We start from the raw sequence: 17,806 nt of genomic DNA on the forward strand, positions 1-17,806 counted from the left end.
TTTAAAGGGTCAAGATAAGGTATCTGAACCATCCACTATTACATCATTAATAAAGACAGCATTCTCCACTCAGCCCTCATATGCTATCTGAAAAACATTTCATTTCCTAGCTATCACTTTATTCTTTCGTTGTTTCATTATCATTTCCTAGCACTCAATGCTAGGTCCTGTGCTATATACTGGGGAGACAGCAAGATTAAGATAGAAAATGAATCCTGGGGCTTCCCTGGTGGCGCAGTGGTTGAGAATCTGCCTGCCAATGCAGGGAACACGGGTTCGAGCCCTGGTCTGGGAAGATCCCACATGCCGCGGAGCAACTAGGCCCGTGAGCCACAATTACTGAGCCTGCGCGTCTGGAGCCTGTGCTCCGCAACAGGAGAGGCCGTGATAGTGAGAGGCCCGCGCACCGCGATGAAGAGTGGCCCCCGCTTGCCACAACTGGAGAAAGCCCTTGCACAGAAACGAAGACCCAACACACCCAAAAATAAATAAATAAATAAACTCCAATCTCTTTTAAAAAAAAAAAAAAAGAAAATGAATCCTATCCTCCTTGTACTGTCTAACAGGGGTTATCAACAGGTAACAGGTAATCAAACAAATATTTAATTGCAAATTGAGATAAGTGCTATGAAGAAGCAAGGGTATTTAGGTGTGTGCGTGTGTTTTTAATATCTTTATTGGAGTATAATTGCTTTACAATGGTGTGTTAGTTTCTGCTTTATAACAAAGTGAATCAGCTATACATATACATATATCCCCATACCTCCTCCCTCTTGCGTCTCCCTCCCATCCTCCTTAGAAGCAAGGGTATTTAAAAGGAATTTTAAAGATGTGAGAGAAATTTTTGAAATTTATTAATATGAATATGTTCAGAAACAAGTAATAGAATAATGACTAACATTGTTTTGTTTTCTGTTTTTTTAAAAAAGACTATCTCTCACAACAAAAGTATGGAAGTAGATGGTTCCAAAACCGGTATAGTAGCTAAACTATTCATAAAGGAGCTAGTCTCCTGTCCTTCCCCTCTTTTATCCTCCTCAACATGTTGCCTTGTGCATCTCATCTCACTGGTCTACGCCAGCTGTAGCTCCAACAACTGTAATCAAGGCAGAAAGAAGTGGACAAGGTCTCTTTACTATCTTTCTTTTTATAAGAGAACAAAATCTTTCCCAGAAGCTTTCCCAGCAAACATCTCTTTGTGTCTCGTTGGTCAGAACTGAGTCACATGCTTATCTCTAAATCAATCTACATCCACAGAAAATGGGATTACCATGCTTGGTTTAGACTATTCAGGGCTCATTTCCTAGCATTGGGAGAGGGAGTCCCCTCCCTAAATATGTTGCTGCCCTCACAATATCAAGGTTCCTTAAAATGGATTTATAAAAGGGAAATCTTTGTTTAGTAGACAACAGTCATGAAAATAAAAATCCATAGGACTCGGTGACCAAGTAAACAACTAAATAGAGAGAAAGAAGACTCAAATATCACTCCAAAGTTTCAAGTTTTGGTAACGAAGACAATCATATGGCCAAGAATAGATAAAAAGAGAAAGTGGAAGAAAAACCTAGTTTATGAGACAGGCAAAATGAATCCCACTTTCTTCCTCTTGAGTTTGAGGTGCAATGACACAGCGTGGTAGAAATGGAGGAAAGAACCTGAGGAGAAAGACTGCACTTAGACATTGGAGTCATCCACAATGAGGTAGAATTTGAAACCATGGGAATAGGTAGGACCACTGGTGAAGAAAATGAGGAGACAATAAGGACAAGGCCTTAATAATCTTGGTGAATTAGGAGACAGAAGATGATGATTAGGAGATAGAAGATGATGTTGTCATAAAAAGAAAAGGAGAGGGAGTAACTAATTACAGACATCCAAGACCAAGGGACTACAATCACATGGCAGCCAAGAAGTAAAGTTTCCAAAGGAAAGCAGTGGTCGACATTGTTAAACGTTATGGAGATGTCAGTAATGCAAAAATACTATTGAAAAATTTCAGGGATGGTATCTCATGTGCACTTATTTGGATCCCTTTTTGTCTACTCTTCCAAGAAGTTTGGAAAGGAAGGCTGGCAGGGGTCAGTGGATAAGTAAATGAGAACATCTGTGGGCTAAGAGGAAGGAGCCTAGAGAGTGGCAAGAGAGTGAGGAACACTGACGGCGAAGGGGAGAACAGGAGGGTGTGCAGAGGTTGGAGATCACGACAAGGATAAAAACCACATTTAAGAGGAGAGATGAAAATGTGAAGACATGATGGAGGTGGGCAGAGAACATGAAATGTTGGGGAAAAAAAGGAAACAAGTTTCGAGATATCTAGTGGATGACAGCGGTAAAGGTAAAGGTCGATGGAATTAAGAATGCTCCCCAGCAAACTCACAAAAGCCATCAGGAAAGACAGAGAAGATACAGATGAGCACTGAAATTCACTGGGATGGCAGGAAAAGAAATCTGGAAATTGGAGGCCAACCGATGGAAACAGGACACAATGATTTGACACTGGCCAAATGGTTAAAATTAATTAGTAAAATATCAGTGGGAAGAGTACAACGGAGAAAACTAGAGAACCAATGAAGCATGGGGTGACAGGGTGAAGGTCAGCAGTGGGGTAAACATTCATTTTATAAAGAGATGTATGTAACTCAATATTTCCTAAGGAGGTTCCAATGAAGATGTCGAAGACAGGGTAGAACGTAATCCTGTTCCAGGGATCCATCATAAGAGGCCATAATCACACTATGACTGATAGCACATGTACCTCCCTTTCTGTACTAGGCATAGGTTCATGACACACTGCAAACTACAGACAGTTCAAACAAAAGGACTGCATACAGTGAGAATTTACAAGCCTATGGAATTGCATAATAATTCATACATATGCATGTAAGAATGTGAGTTACTAAAGATGGATAGAGAACACCAAAAGTGACTGAGGGAGGGTCATGAGAACAGCAAAAGCCAGTGATCCCTGGGATAAGTATACCAATTTCTTGATAATTTAACTCCTGACAGTTAAAAGGTAAAGGCTACAGATAGGGAGATAGAGGAAAACAAAAGGAAACAGCCAGTTAGCTGAGAAGTGAAACCAAAACCAGCAGAAGGCTGCATGACTTCTGAAATTCACAAGGCCTTTCTGAGTCTTCCCAAACACAGAAACACAAATAACTTGCCCGGGATTCCAGAGACTTCTCATAGGCCAGACTGTAGACAGACACACACAGTTGCCATCATGAGATGAAATCAGGTCACAGAAAGATCACTGAAAATATCTGACTTGAAGAAAGGAGAAAGGGAAGGAGGGAAGGAGGGAGGGAGAGGGAAGGAGGGAGGGACAGGGAAGGAGGGAGGGACAGGGAAGGAGGGAGGGACAGGGAAGGAGAAAGGAAAGATGAAGATGCCAAAGGCATCAGACTCTTCCCTATCTTTACATATCTTCTTATGCAAGAGCCTGACCTGCCTTGCACATGGGCAACAAAAACATGGGCAGCAGAAAATGAATGTGTGTGTGACCCATAATGAGTGTGAGTAATATTTAAAAAAGGGAACAAACTATTTCAGTGGCCATGTAACACTGAGTGGCCACGTCAATTACATTTATGTCAACTCTTTCTTCTTGATCTTGGATTAATTGCTTCACATTTAACACCACGGAAGAGATCTCTCCGTCCACAGAATGTATGTGGAGGCCTGATGAAGCAATTAACCCAGGTAGGCAAATAAATACCCTCATGAAGCAGCAAAGTTAACACCAAGAGATATATGTGGTAGAATGCAAGCTCCTAATAGAAGAGAAAATGAGGAAGACAAAGGTCTGCACTGTAAAAACAAAAGAAAAAGAATTGCCTTACAGTGAAAACTCAGAGTAAAAAGGACACACGATGAACATGATGATATACCCCACATCACTGACAGGTACTTTATAAGCATTTTCACAGGACTTATTGTATATTATGTTCTTTCATATTCATTCAGTCTTATGAAATGCAGAGGAAATCTATTATTGCTTCTAGCTAACAAATGAAAAAGGTGAGGCTTAGAAAGGTGAAATCCCTTGCCCATAGGCAAACAACCAGGAAATGACAGAGACTGGACTTGAACCTAGATTTTCTGACTCTAGGTACAGTGGTCTACCTAGTCCTCCCAAACAAACATCTGGACTGACTGAGCAATATTCTTCCTCATCAGCAGAAAACTGGAAGGAATGATTTCTAAACAAGATCCCCAAACCATGAGACTCCATGATTCCAATGTGCTCACTACCCCTTGAATGCCTTCTTGACAAAGAACAAACTCACACAATCACTTTGTATGTGCACATATGCATACGTGCATGCTATGTGTATGCACACCTGCATGCTGAGGGCAGGTAGGGAGCTGCGGAACAAATACTTAGGACATCAAGAATAAATAATGAATAGCAGACTAGACCACTGAAACCTGCCTCTCTGCATAGAAATACTTTTACCTTGCATCAAGTTCCTCTTTGCATAAAACACTGACATTTTCATGATGTTCAGGAGCCTGCTGTTGGCTTCCAAAAGCTCTGGCACTATAACATGCTGTCACTGTAACTGCCCTCCAGTGAGCCATCAAAATCCTGACTAGAACATTTTTTAATACAGCAGTTTTCTTGCCACCAAAATACTAAATTGCAATATTATATATTTATCTCTATTTAAATTTTAGTGATGCCACGTAAATGTTAACACAGTCTTACACTAATACAATCACGAAAAAGTCTTAATAACACTACATATTGGCACAGACCCCAGATGAGTTATGGCTTGCTAAGCAGGCCCAAAGCATGCTTCTCAAGTCACTTAGCCCCCCTTAACTAAGATGTGACATCAAGATGTTCCCCCATGAAATGTGTTTCCGGAAGCAATGGCAAAGTATACATAGAATAATTTGTTCACATTCAAAGTAGAAAGAAAGTACTTGGGATTACAGAAAAGCTTACCCAAAAGGGTCTGGGGGAAAGAGGTTAATAATGTTTGAATCAATTATTTTATGGCGTGAGAAACAAAAAGTGAGCCTCAGTAAGTTCTGAAGCCTCTAAAGCCTTATGAGGATAAGGACCTTAACTTTTCCAGGGCTGAAATCACAGCTACCAATGACAAATTCACAGATTCTTCACCTTTCCAGTAGGCGCACAGGCAGTGATATCCCTGTCTGGCTCTGGTAAATCAGAGCAAGGGAGATATACCCTGGAGTCCACAGGACAGCCAGGGGTTGAAGATGAGGCAGGTAAGCAATAAGGGAAACAAAGGCTTGCAGTGCCCTCAACCTCTCCCCACAAAACAATTCTTCCAGCCTTCCTAGCTTTGCCCCTCAATTTACTAAGAAAAGATGCTTAAGTCTTTGAGAATGAGAGGGCATCAGACCGATACTCTGATTAAATAAAGATAAGCAGAGATGAAAGGCAAAGGAAATCTTTTCAAAACAAAGATTCCTGTCCATCAACAGAGGAATGGATAAAGTAGATGTGGTACATATATACAATGGAATATTACTCAGCCATAAAAAGGAACAAAATTGGGTCATCTGCAGATGTGGATGGACCTAGAGACTGTCATACAGAGTGAAGTAAGTCAGAAAGAGAAAAACAAATATTGTATATTAACGTATATATGTGGAATCTAGAAAAATGGTACAGATGATCTTATTTGCAAAGCAGAAACAGAGACACAGTCGTAGAGAACAAATATATGGATAACAAAGGGGAAGGGGGTGGTGAGAGGAATTGGGAGATTGAGATTGACATATATACACTACTGATACTATGTATAAAATAGATAACTAATGAGAACCTACTGTATAGCCCAGGGAACTCTACTCAATGCTCTGTGGTGACCTAAATAGGAAGGAAATCCAAAAAAGAGGGGATATATATATGTATAGCTGATTCATTTTGCTGTACAGTATAAACTAATACATTGTAAAGTAACTATATTCCAATAAAAATTAATTTAAAAAAAAAGATTCTAATGGTAAAAATGTTCAGAATAGCCTTTTTCCTACATCACCACAATCCCTGCATGCAAGTGAGGCAACACTTAATAGGAACCACACGTGCCCTTAAAGCAAGAATCAGAATACTGGTTCCTGCTGTAGAGGAACAAATGGTCCTAGGAACAGATTTTCAAAAACAGAAGGAACTATAGCTCCAATGGACCAACTACAGCTTGAAGACATCTTGACTTTTTTAGGATGAGTATAATGATGAGGTACTCAAATCTCTTTCTGCATCCACTCTTTAGAGATGCTCATTTCTCTTGCCTGATCAGTCTTCTAGCATAAGCCAGGCTAACTGAAATTTAAACAACTCCCAATCCAGAGAGTGTGATAATCTGACTGCATGTTGATTGGTTCCAGGCAACTAGGGGAAGACACATTTCCCCACAAAAGGCCCTCCTTGGTCAGGTTCATCATTTATTCATCACCAGAGTAGCTTTACTGCCAAAAGGATCAGCACTTGGAGTTCATTCCCCTTCCTCTCAACTACCTATGGTTGGTCTAACTTCTAACTAGCTTTGAATAAAACAGAGAATGTGACCTAAAATATGTTATTAAATGTCCATACAGGGCTTCCCTGGTGGCGCAGGGGTTGAGAATCCACCTGCCAATGCAGGGGACACGGGTTCGATCCCTGGTTCGGGAAGATCCCACATGCCACGGAGCAACTAAGCCTGTGCGCCGCAGCTACTGAGCCTGCGCTCTAGAGCCCGTGAGCCACAACTACTGAGCATGCATGCCACAACTACTGAAGCCCACGCACCTAGAGCCTGTGCTCCACAACCAGAGAAGCCACCACAATGAGAAGCCCGCGCACTGCAACGAAGACCCAACACAGCCAAAAATAAATAAATAAATAAATACATTTTAGAAGTCCATACATATAGGATGAGGGGGAACCAAGAGTCACAGATGGTGACAACATGGGTGAAAATTCTTATCTACTTGGAATAAGGGCAGAATCAAATTCTTACTCTAGTTTCAATGGGATTACACTAAACTGTGGATAGAGATGTGCATGAGTTCAAATGTAACCTTCTTCCAGGCCAGTCAGGCCAAGAGTAAAGCTAGACTTCACCTGAAGGGTCCAAAGGATCCTGGCCAATGGGATGTCCATCCATGCTGCTCACCTGGAAAAGGCAGCCCCCAGCACAAACGCAGCATACTCCTTCAGCAGGGGTTCTGTGCTGTTCAGCCCGTTGATCACCACTTGAAGGCCACCGAAGGAAAGCAGGTCCTGTGCATTATCCATCTGCAACAGAGGCACTGCTTAGTACAGTACAGACATCAAGGAAAGAAGAGCATTTCTTTTGGTGACTACTGAAGAACAAACCAAAAAATCAAGTAAAAAGTGTCGGTGGCCTTTCTAACTAGGAAAGGGTTTGTAAAAACAAACTAAATTTTTAAATAATCTTAAATTTGAGAATTCCTAATTCACCTAATGTGATTTATGAGCACGTGCATGGGAACTGGCAGAAATGGTACCTAGCAATTGCTTATGCCAAACATGTCCTGGAAAATTCTAATACCGTAATGAGTCACAAGCTTACTCGTAATGTACAAGCTGTTAACACAAAGATGTGGCGTCATCAGCACTAGTAAATGGCACTATGCTTCCTGTTGGTGTCCAGCCTCAACGGGGGCAGTGGAAGCAGCAGACACTTTTTAAAAAGCTGATTTTTAATTAGAAATCAGGGACTGTAATAGGAACTCTGTTGTAGGGAAAGGGCTGGAAAAGTGCTAGGAGAAGAATAACAATAGTACGCTTCTCTTCCCTCTTCCTCACTTTATAGTCTAAGGTTGACTGAATCTGAGGACACTTGTGATAAATCTGCACAAAAGTCTCTCTCTCAAAAGCTTTAGCCTAGGTCTGTGCTACTCACTAGTGGCTATTATTGGACAGTGCAGAACATTTCTACCATCCCATAAAGTTCCTTTGGACAACACTGGTCTAGGCTATACTTAAGGTCCAAAGCCCCAAGTCCAGACTCTGTCTCTTTTATTCTACAGGGAATCTCATTCCCCAAGCTTCATTGGTATCCTGGAACAAGAAAACTCAACTTCCTCAGAAAGGTCACGGGATCCTGTTTTCCCCACGCAGTAGCTACAGTCTCCCTTGAAAATATCTCTGTTGCTATAAAAGCTGTCTCTTGTCTACATGCTGATCCCACTCTACAAATCATCAGGAGAACTCAGGAAACTAGAGCCCAACAACAATGTGACTACTACCCACTTTTTTCTTCCAGATGCCACTGAGCCCTTTCCTACCTGACTGTATCCTTCCAAACTGGAAGATGGCTCTAACGGAGAAATCCAGTTTGAAGGGCTGTATTTGACTCTGCCTATGTTTTTGGAGAGGCCTAGCCTGTTTTCACCACTTAGAAGATCATTCTTAAACTCAACCACAAGAGCAGGGGTTTTTGTCTTTCTGTCCACTGGTATAGGTCCAGTGATTACAACAGTGTAAGCATATAGTTAAGTGTTCAATAAATCATCATTAAACCAATGAATAAATTTGATCAGAAAAAGATGTTACTGAAATAAACTCCACTGTGAGTAAAAAAGGCAATCTGGTATATGTATGTCAACAAAATGAGTGGGTCGGTTGTACCACAAACCTAAAGAGATGGCCAATCCATGGCCATGAAGTAAGCATGGAGTCTGCTCTGTCATAAGGTCCCCAAGCCAGGGTTGGCATTTGTCTGCTCTAATATGTCCTTATGAAGAGGAATGATTTACTGGGCCATAGCGCGGCTAACTAGGAAGACTCAGAGCTGGGTGCTTTGCTGACATAAGCACAAATAATATGGGACTTCCCTGGTGGTCCAGTGGTTAAGAATCCGCCTTCCAATGCAGGGGACACAGGTTTGATTCCTGGTTGGGGAACTAAGATCCCACACGCCACAGGGCAACTAAGCCCGCGTGCACCGCAACTACTGAGCCCACGCACCACAACTAGAGAGAAGCCCACACACCGCAACAAAAGATCCCGCATGCTGCAACTAAGACCCTACGCAGCCAAAAAAATAAATAATAAATAAATAATACTTACTGAGTCTTCCTTCCTCACATACTCTGATTTTAAAATCTAAGAATTCACTACCTCTCCTTTGATCTTCCTTCCTCCAAGTTTTCTAGATATAAAACTCTGGCTCAGAGTCCTATAATTCCATGCCTGAGATGGCTACTTATCAAGGCTGGTATGAGTCCCAGCAGAGCAAAGCAACACAGACCAGAGTCACAGAGGTTCTATTCTAGATTCAGTTTATCTTCATTACTACAAAGATAATCCAGGGTATTATAAATGCTGACATTTATATAAGCACTTCAGCCTTTTCAAGATGTTTTCTCATTTGTTATTTCACTGGAGATGAGGAAGAAAAGAGTCACTCTGCCTACTGCACACCCAAGCTCCAAAATCTGGACCCTGCCCAGTATCACACAGGAGAAGGCATGACCAGAGCCTGGGTCTGGGGCCAGAACTTTTCCCAGGCTTCCCTCAGGATTGGGTGGGACAGGTGGAAAGGAGCTCAAGGTAGAAGCAGGGAGCACATAAGGAAGGAGGCAGTAGGGAACTGTGCCAACACTCAGGAGGGAAAAAGGGAACCAGAAAACTGACAAGACAATGAGAGAACCAGGAGAATAAAGAAAGGGAGAAACGATGGTAAATCACTGAGGAGTCACATGAGGGAAGGCAAATACACCACCCCAGGGTGGATGGGGCAGACAGTGGCTGTTCCTCATAAATAACTCACACACTGTTTCCACACACATGGTTTTGCTTTTCACAAATCTTGTTTAATAATTCAAACATGGCTGTGAGGAATCCTTGGCAGATCCACTTTGGGTCCTTGAAGCCCATGGCTCCTCAAAACCGCCAATCAGTAAGTCTAGAATAGAAGTGGACTAAGTAAGTTCCTGGCAAGAAGAGTCCTATCTTCCTCAAAGCTAGTACCACATCACCCTAATTCCCCATCGCAATTGGAACTTGAGGCCGAGCTATGTCTTCTTTAATCCCCTGGTGAAATCACAACTTAACACTATTGCAGGAAGCCCGACATACCAGCCCAGACCACCTTATCCGTATTTCTACTCAAAAGACCAATCACCCAGAACACTTATGACTCTTCTGCCAACAGATCAAGTTTGGTCTCCACGCGGGGACTGGTTCCTGGACTGACCACAGGCTAAATTTGGTGATGTCCAAGAAACTGTTAATCCCACCCAGTGACCCATGAAAGCAGAATGGGTCATCAACCTAGAGATGACACTGCAGGGTGACCAAAGAACCTGCAAGGGAAATAAAATTTGTTAGGGCCCTGCTAGCCTCCTGTGTACTCACTCCCCCTAGGTAAGATAAGCTCTCATAAAAGGTCATTTTGGCCTTTTATGCTGAAACTAAAGAGCCTGAAGCCTGATACCTAAGGATCCATCCAAGTGTTAAGAAGAGAAAAAATAAAAGCTGTCAACATCAGAGCAGGACTGAGTTGGCCAATAACCCCTAGGATCCTTAATCCTTTAAATATCTATAACGGAAAAGCTGTTGGAATTTTTGTTTTTTACCCTGGAGAGAAAGACTGGAAAGAGGAAAGAGAACCCAGGTCCATTTTCTTCTCTAAAAGGATCACAGACCTGCTATTTGAGGCCTGAGAAAGAGTTATGAGCAGAGAGAGATGAAGAGGCCACCCCATAATTCCTGCAGATACAGTACACACTCATCCTCTCTCAACACAAAGGCTGGCAAAATCCTAAAGAATGTCTTTTAGCCTAGTTTATAGAGAACAAGGACGCTGTCGTGCGTGGGAGGACGCTGAAGATCTATGTCTTGATGAAGATCTCAAACAAGCCTTTGATTATGATTACACAGCCTTCCCAGGCCACCATCGCCCCTAGTCTGGATTACTGCAATAGCCTCCTATCTGGTTTTCCTGCTTCTACCCATGCCCTCGGCCTACAGACTAATTCTCAACACACAGCCAGAGGGATCCTTTAAAAGTAAGTCAGATCAAATGCTTCTTCTGCTCAACATCCTCCAAACAGTGTCTGTCTAATTTCATTCTTTTCCACAGTCTACAAGGTGCTCCATGATCTCCCTTCCCTTATCTCTCCAAGTTTTACCTACTTCCCTCCCCATTCTCTCAGCTCCCGCCACATTATTGTTTCCCAAACACACTAGACATGCTCCCACCTTAAGGATTCCATACTTGCTGTTGCTCCTGTCTGAAATCTTTCTTCCCAACACTGCCAATCCTTATCCTGCTCTACTTTTTATTTTTCAATAGTATCTATCACCTTCAAACATATTATATATAATTTACTTGTTAGTTATGTTTGTTGTCTATCTGCCTCTTCTAGAAGGTAAGCTCCAATTTTGTTCACAAATGTATCTTAAGTGACTGGAACAGTGCCTGGAACTTAACAGGCGTGCAATAAATTAACTTATTCAATAAGTGCATGACCTCTCTTGGCTCCTTCCACTTAGATCCACCTATTCTCTTCTGAGCTTCATTCAGATGGCACCAGTATCCTGTGAGTAGCCAAAAGGTTTAGAGCACAGAGTTTAGGGTCAGACAGATCTTGTTGCAAATCCCAGCTCTACACTAACTGGCTGACCTTGGGCAATCACAAATGTGACCTGTGCTTTATTTGCCTCAGTTATAAAATGGGATTAACAGTAGTACTCCAAAGGCAGGTATGGAAGTCAATGAATTAATGTGTACAAGGCACTTGAATATGTGCCTAGTATATGATAATGCTCAATAAACATTAACTATTACAATTATGGCACAAGTCTGATCAGTCATTTCCCTGATTCAAACTCCCCAATGGTTCTTAGGATCAAGGATAAAATCATGAAGAGCATGATTTTCCAAACCTCACCTCTCTGACTCCCTAACCTTTCCACTTTATCTATGCCACCCCACCCACTTGTCTCTGTGCTCCAGTCACTCCAGTCTTTTCCAGGTCCTCAATCTCACCAAGTTCTTCTCTGACTCAGAATTTTTGCACATGCTGTTTCCTCTGCCTCTAATGCTCTAATACAATGGGGCAAACTTTTCCTGAAGGGCCTGATAGTAAACATTTTTGGCTTTGTGAGCCATGTGGTTTCTGTCACAACCACTTGACTCTGCCACTGTAGCATTAAAACAGTCAAAAGCAATAAAACATCACATAAACAAATAGATGTGACTGTGTTCCAATAAAACTTTGTTCACAAAAGTGGGCCATAGTTTGCCACCCCCAGCTCCAATCTCCCCTCTTTGCCTAATCAACCCCTAATCATCCTTTAATGCTCAGCCTAAATGTCACAACTTCAGAGAAGCCTTCCCCAGTGTCCCTGACTAGGCTAAGTTCCCCTGTTATATATTCACACATTACCCTTGGAGCCCTTATTGCAATCTTAAATTATCTCATTATTAAATTGTTAATTTTTTTATTGTTCAATTGTTCATTATTTAATCATTCCCACTTCCAGACTATAAGCTACATGGAACAAGTACCACATCTATTTTACCTCTAGTGTATCCTCAGTGTTGAAAAATTAAATGAAGTAACACTCCAAATGAAAAAGAGATTGGCTCTGGTCTGTAAGAAGATATCTTACTACAACAGATATTGGCCTAGATTAAAAATGCTATATACTGGGCTTCCCTGGTGGCGCAGTGGTTGGGAATCTGCCTGCTAATGCGGGGGACACGGGTTCGCGCCCTGGTCTGGGAAGATCCCGCGTGCCGCGGAGCGGCTAGGCCCGTGAGCCACAACTGCTAAGTCTGCGCGCCTGGAGCCTGTGCTCCGCAACGGGAGAGGCCGCGATGGTGAGAGGCCAGCGCACTGCGATGAAGAGTGGCCCGCACTCGCCGCAACTAGAGAAAGCCCTTGCACAGAAACGAAGACCCAACATAGCAATCAATCAATCAATCAATCAATCAATCTTTAAAAAAAGAATCTGCCTGCTAATGCAGGGAACATGGGTTCGAGCCCTGGTCCAGGAAGATCCCACATGCTGCAGAGTAACTAGGCCCGGGCACCACAACTACTGAGCCTGCGCTCTAGAGCCCACGCTCTAGAGCCCGCAAGCCACAACTGCTGAAGCCTGTGCACCTAGAGCCCGTGCTCCGCAACGAGAAGCCACTGCAATGAGAAGCCCGCACACTGTAACGAAGAGTAGCCTCCGCTTGCCACAACTAGACAAAGCCCACACACAGCAACGAAGACCCCACGCAGCCAAAAATAAATTAATTAATTAATTTAAAAAAAAATGCTGTACACCTTGAGAGAGAAGTAAAGATGGTGACAATATTTTCGTAGGGCCTTGGGCAGGGGGTGTTATTTTTGGAGCTGTTAGTTAAAAGTCAGACTGACAGCAACGAAATATAATACCTGATGGACATAATATTCAAGATCAAAGAGTGCCGCAATCTTCTCTTCCAGGCTGGAGTTGGAACTATTGAACTTGTTGATCAGTCGTACCATGATCTGCATGTCAGTCTCAATGACAACGTTCAGCTCCTCAAAGTCCTTCTTCAGCTCCTCAATGGAACGGAAGAGCCGTTTAACTTTGGCCTGCCTTGCCTAAGGAGAGTAGCAAAGAGATGGTTAATCCTCGATTGAAGACATCTCCCCAAGACTCCTGTGGTCTACCATGGATGCCCATCCTCAAAGAACTGCTGCTCTAGGAGGCAATCTTCTTTAATCTGTACTATCAAAAGTCCTGATACTTTCCAAGATGCCCAGAGAAGAGAGAGCCCTCAGAGTCTACCCATGTAGCCCTCTGCCCCAAGAACACACTCAAGATTTTCCAAGGTTCACCTATCTCAGTCTGCCTTCCAATGTTTGGAAGAATGTCAAGTCTTCTTGTTGTAATCACTGAGGTCAGGGGAAGCAATGCAAGCTCACCCTCCAACCTCTAACCTCACACGGGAAAGCTGAGGTCTAAGGTGGAATAATCCACACCTCGGTTCTCTTTCTTCTACAATCATAGAATATCTTTGCTTTGTCCCTGCCCAATCCAGCAACATTTTAGGGAAACCCGGATGGAGGAAACTGTGGGTAAAGAGCTGTCAGAGTGGGAGCAATTTGCTGATGAAAATTAAATCTCTGTCATTACTGTCAATCTAACTACAGGTGTACAATTTGTTCAACTTTTGAAGTAGCCAAATTACTGTATGTACTATACTCAAGTCTCAAACAATTTTCGCTCAGTCCCTCCCCACTCCACACACATATAAAGATTTTAAAAATGAAGTTATGTTGGAGGTGAATAAGACGCTTTAATTAGATATTTTATACATGTGACACTTTCTGTTTTCTTCCCAATTTTAGAGGATAGTGCTTATAAAGAGGGTCTGAAAGGTCACAGTGGCTTACATCTCTATCTTCCAAGAATAATTAAAAGGCCCGAATATTTATAAAAAGCAGGATGATGAGCAGCTGTCAGCTCCAAATTGCTCACCTATTACCTATGGGTTTTCTCTCCAGTTACAAGGACTCCATAGAAACACCAACCAAAGAAATGAATCAGTCTCTCTTAAAACAAAACCAAGTTCCTAGCAGAGCAATCATATCTATGCGATGCCATATTCTTCTCCTTTAGGCTAAACAGTGAAATGCTCTCCTTACACCCAGCTAGAGGACTCTGGGTGGCTGCCAAAGGCCAAGCAAAGAGGTCTAGGAAAGCTGAGTCACTGCCTAGAGCTGTGGGATGACAGACAAGTGAGCAGGATAAGAAACTAGTCACCTCTGCCTCACAAAAATGATGCATGCCTGGCCCTCGGGAAGGCCTTTAACAAAACAAAACTTTTAATTTTGCAGTAATTATGAACTCAAAGGAAATTACAAAAATAATACACAGAGTACTATATAACCTTCATTCAGCTTCCTCCGATGGTAACACCTTATGCAATAACAGCACAATGTCAAAACCAAGAAAGTGACATAGGTACAATACTATTAACTAGACCACAAGCCTTATTCAGATTTCACCAGCTTTTACATGTACACATTTGCATGTATGTGTGTGCATCATTCTCTACAATTTTATCTAATATACAGATTCATAACAGAACAATCAAGTTACAGAACTGTTCCATCACCATCAAACAACTCCACCGTAGTCCTCTATAGTTGCACCTCATCCTCTCATCCCTTGCCTCCTGTCCCTATGCCCTGGCAACCACTAATTTGTTCTCCATATCTATAATTCTAGCATTTGGAGAAGGCTATACAGACAGTTACACAGTCTGTAATTTTTTGAGATTGACCCTTTTATTAAACTTAATGCACTTGAGATCTATCCAAGTTACTGTAAATATCAATGGTTTGTTTCTTTTTAATGCTGAGTAGTATTCCATTGTATAGATGTACAGTTTGTTTAACCATTCACCTGTTGAAGAATGTTTGTTTCCAGGTTTGGAATATTATGAATAAGACCACATGAACATTTGTATAAAGGTTTTTTAAAATATAAACTTGGGCTTCCCTGGTGGCACAGTGGTTAAGAATCTGCCTGCCAATGCAGGGGACATGGGTTCGAGCCCTGGCCCAGGAAGACCCTACATGCCGCAGAGCAACTAAGCCCGTGCGCCACAACTACTGAGCCCGCGTGCCACAACTACTGAATCCCGTGCACCTAGAGCCCGTGCTCTGCAACGAGAAGCCACGACAGTGAGAAGCCCGCGCACCGCAACGAAGAGTAGCCCCCGCTCACCGCAACTAGAGAAAGCCCTCACGCAGCAATGAAGATCCAACACAGCCAAAAATAAAATAAAATTTAAAAAATAAACTTAAGTTCTTATTTCTCTGGGATAAGTGCCCAAGAGTGCAATTGCTGGGTCATAATGATAAGCATATGTTTGGTTTTATAAGAAAGATCCCAACTATTTTCCAGAGTAGCTGAACCATTTTATATTCCCACCAACAATGTATGAAAGATCCAGTTTCTCCACATCCTCACTAGTATTTACTATTATCATTTAATATTAATAGATACTGCTATCTATTACTATCTAATAGATAGTATTATCATTAAACAGCAATAGATGTATAGTGATATCTCATGGTGAATTTAATTTGCATATCTCTAACATCTAATGACATTAAACATTTTTTCATGTGCTTATTTGCCATCTACATATCCTCTTTGGTGAAATGTTTGTTCATGTCCTCTTCCCATTTTCAAATTGTTTGTTGGTTTTTACTGTTGAGTTTTGAGGGTTCTTTATATGTTCTAGATAGATACAAGTCTTTTATCAGATAGACAGTCCTTGCTTTGTACAGATCTGATATGCACCAATATCAACCACAGTTTAAATAATACTAGTCTCCCAACATGACTCAAACTTCAGTTGCCATCATATATTTAACTTTAATTGCATTAAGTACCAACTTTGCTGCTAGCTCTTCAGTCCATAAATCACTATGTAAATAACATAAATGCCAATCATGAACAGTGGCTGATCACATTATTTATTTCAAAATCTGACAGTGGCAGCTTACCTGGTGGCACAGTGGTTAAGAATCTGCCTGCCAATGCAGGGGACGTGGGTTCGAGCCCTGGTCCGGGAAGATCCCACATGCCGTGGAGCAACTAAGCCCATGCACCACAACTACTGAGCCCACATGTGGCAACTACTGAAGCCCACGCACCTGGAGCCCATGCTCCGCAACAAGAGAAGCCACCACAATGAGAAGCCGGCGCACCGCAACGAAGAGTAGCCCCCGCTCACCGCAACTAGAGAAAGTCCATGCACAGCAACAAAGACCCAACACAGCCAAAAACAAAAACAAAAACAAAAAAATAAATAAATTTATTAAAAAAAAAAAATCTGACAGTGAACTGTCCCTGTGCATCCATTATGCAGTTCACACACAGATGTCAAGTGTGTGGTTATATGGCTTCCTCATCCCCCAAGGATAAACCCATGTAACATTTCATAAAAATGGATAATCAAAAGAGACAACTGATCAACAAAGTTGAAAGCGCAGCAAAGAAACAAAAAGTGGTAACTCTGGCAGTTGAACATATATTATTAAACATACATGGAATTATAGATGATGTCATAATTTTTGCTACAACTATCAAACATAATTTTAAAACTTCAGGAGAAGGATAATCTATTACAGTTTCCCTTACTTTTATTCATTTCACTGTTCTTTCTTCCCAATGGTCCATGTTTTCTTCTGTTATTATTTCCTTTCTCTTTGAAAAATATTCTTTAGTCATTCATTTCACTGTTCTTTCTTCCCAATGGTCCATGTTTTCTTCTGTTATTATTTCCTTTCTCTTTGAAAAATATTCTTTAGTCATTCTTTTAGGTAGGTCTGCTGGTGATAAATTCTTTTAATTTTCTTTTGTGTGAGAGTGTCTTGATTTTCTCCCTGACACTCCTGAAGGAGATTTTCATTGGCTATAGAATTCTGAATGAACAATTTGTTTTTTTCAGCACTTGAAAAATATGCCACATATTTTTGGCCTCTGTGATCTCAGATGAAAAAGATGCTGTCATTCAATCATTATTCCCTATTGATAGTATGTGGTTTCTGTCTTGCTGCTTTCCAGATTTTTTTTCTGTCTTTAGTTTTCAGAAGGTTGACTGTGATGTGTCATGGTATTGATTTCTTTGAATTTATAAACTATTTAGAACTCACTCAGCTTCATGAATCTGTGGGTTTATGTCTTTCACCAATTGGGGGAGTTTTCCATCTTTATTTCTTTGATTATTTTCTCAGCCCCATATTCTTTGTCCTCTCCTGAGACGACTCTGTGACACAAATCTTAGATTTTCTGTTATAGTCC

At 41.6% G+C, this 17,806-nt stretch overlaps 1 protein-coding gene across 6 annotated transcripts in view; it reads right to left on the reverse strand.

The window, feature by feature from the left end:
• SIL1 (SIL1 nucleotide exchange factor) overlaps positions 1-17,806 on the reverse strand; it is a 313,911-nt gene that overhangs the window by 70,609 nt on the left and 225,496 nt on the right. For 5 of the 6 annotated variants that reach the window (XM_059917197.1, XM_059917198.1, XM_059917200.1 and 2 more), the window contains 2 exons: positions 13,393-13,584; positions 7,143-7,264 (listed from right to left, as the gene is read on the reverse strand). In XM_059917197.1, the coding sequence (XP_059773180.1) occupies positions 7,143-7,264; positions 13,393-13,584 (314 nt within the window). The remainder of the gene's footprint in view (positions 1-7,142; positions 7,265-13,392; positions 13,585-17,806) is intronic. The other variant, XM_059917201.1, reaches the window with a different exon arrangement.

This window comes from Balaenoptera ricei, chromosome 3 (assembly GCF_028023285.1).
Source record: "Balaenoptera ricei isolate mBalRic1 chromosome 3, mBalRic1.hap2, whole genome shotgun sequence".
In the NCBI taxonomy this organism is placed as follows: Eukaryota; Metazoa; Chordata; class Mammalia; order Artiodactyla; family Balaenopteridae; genus Balaenoptera; species Balaenoptera ricei.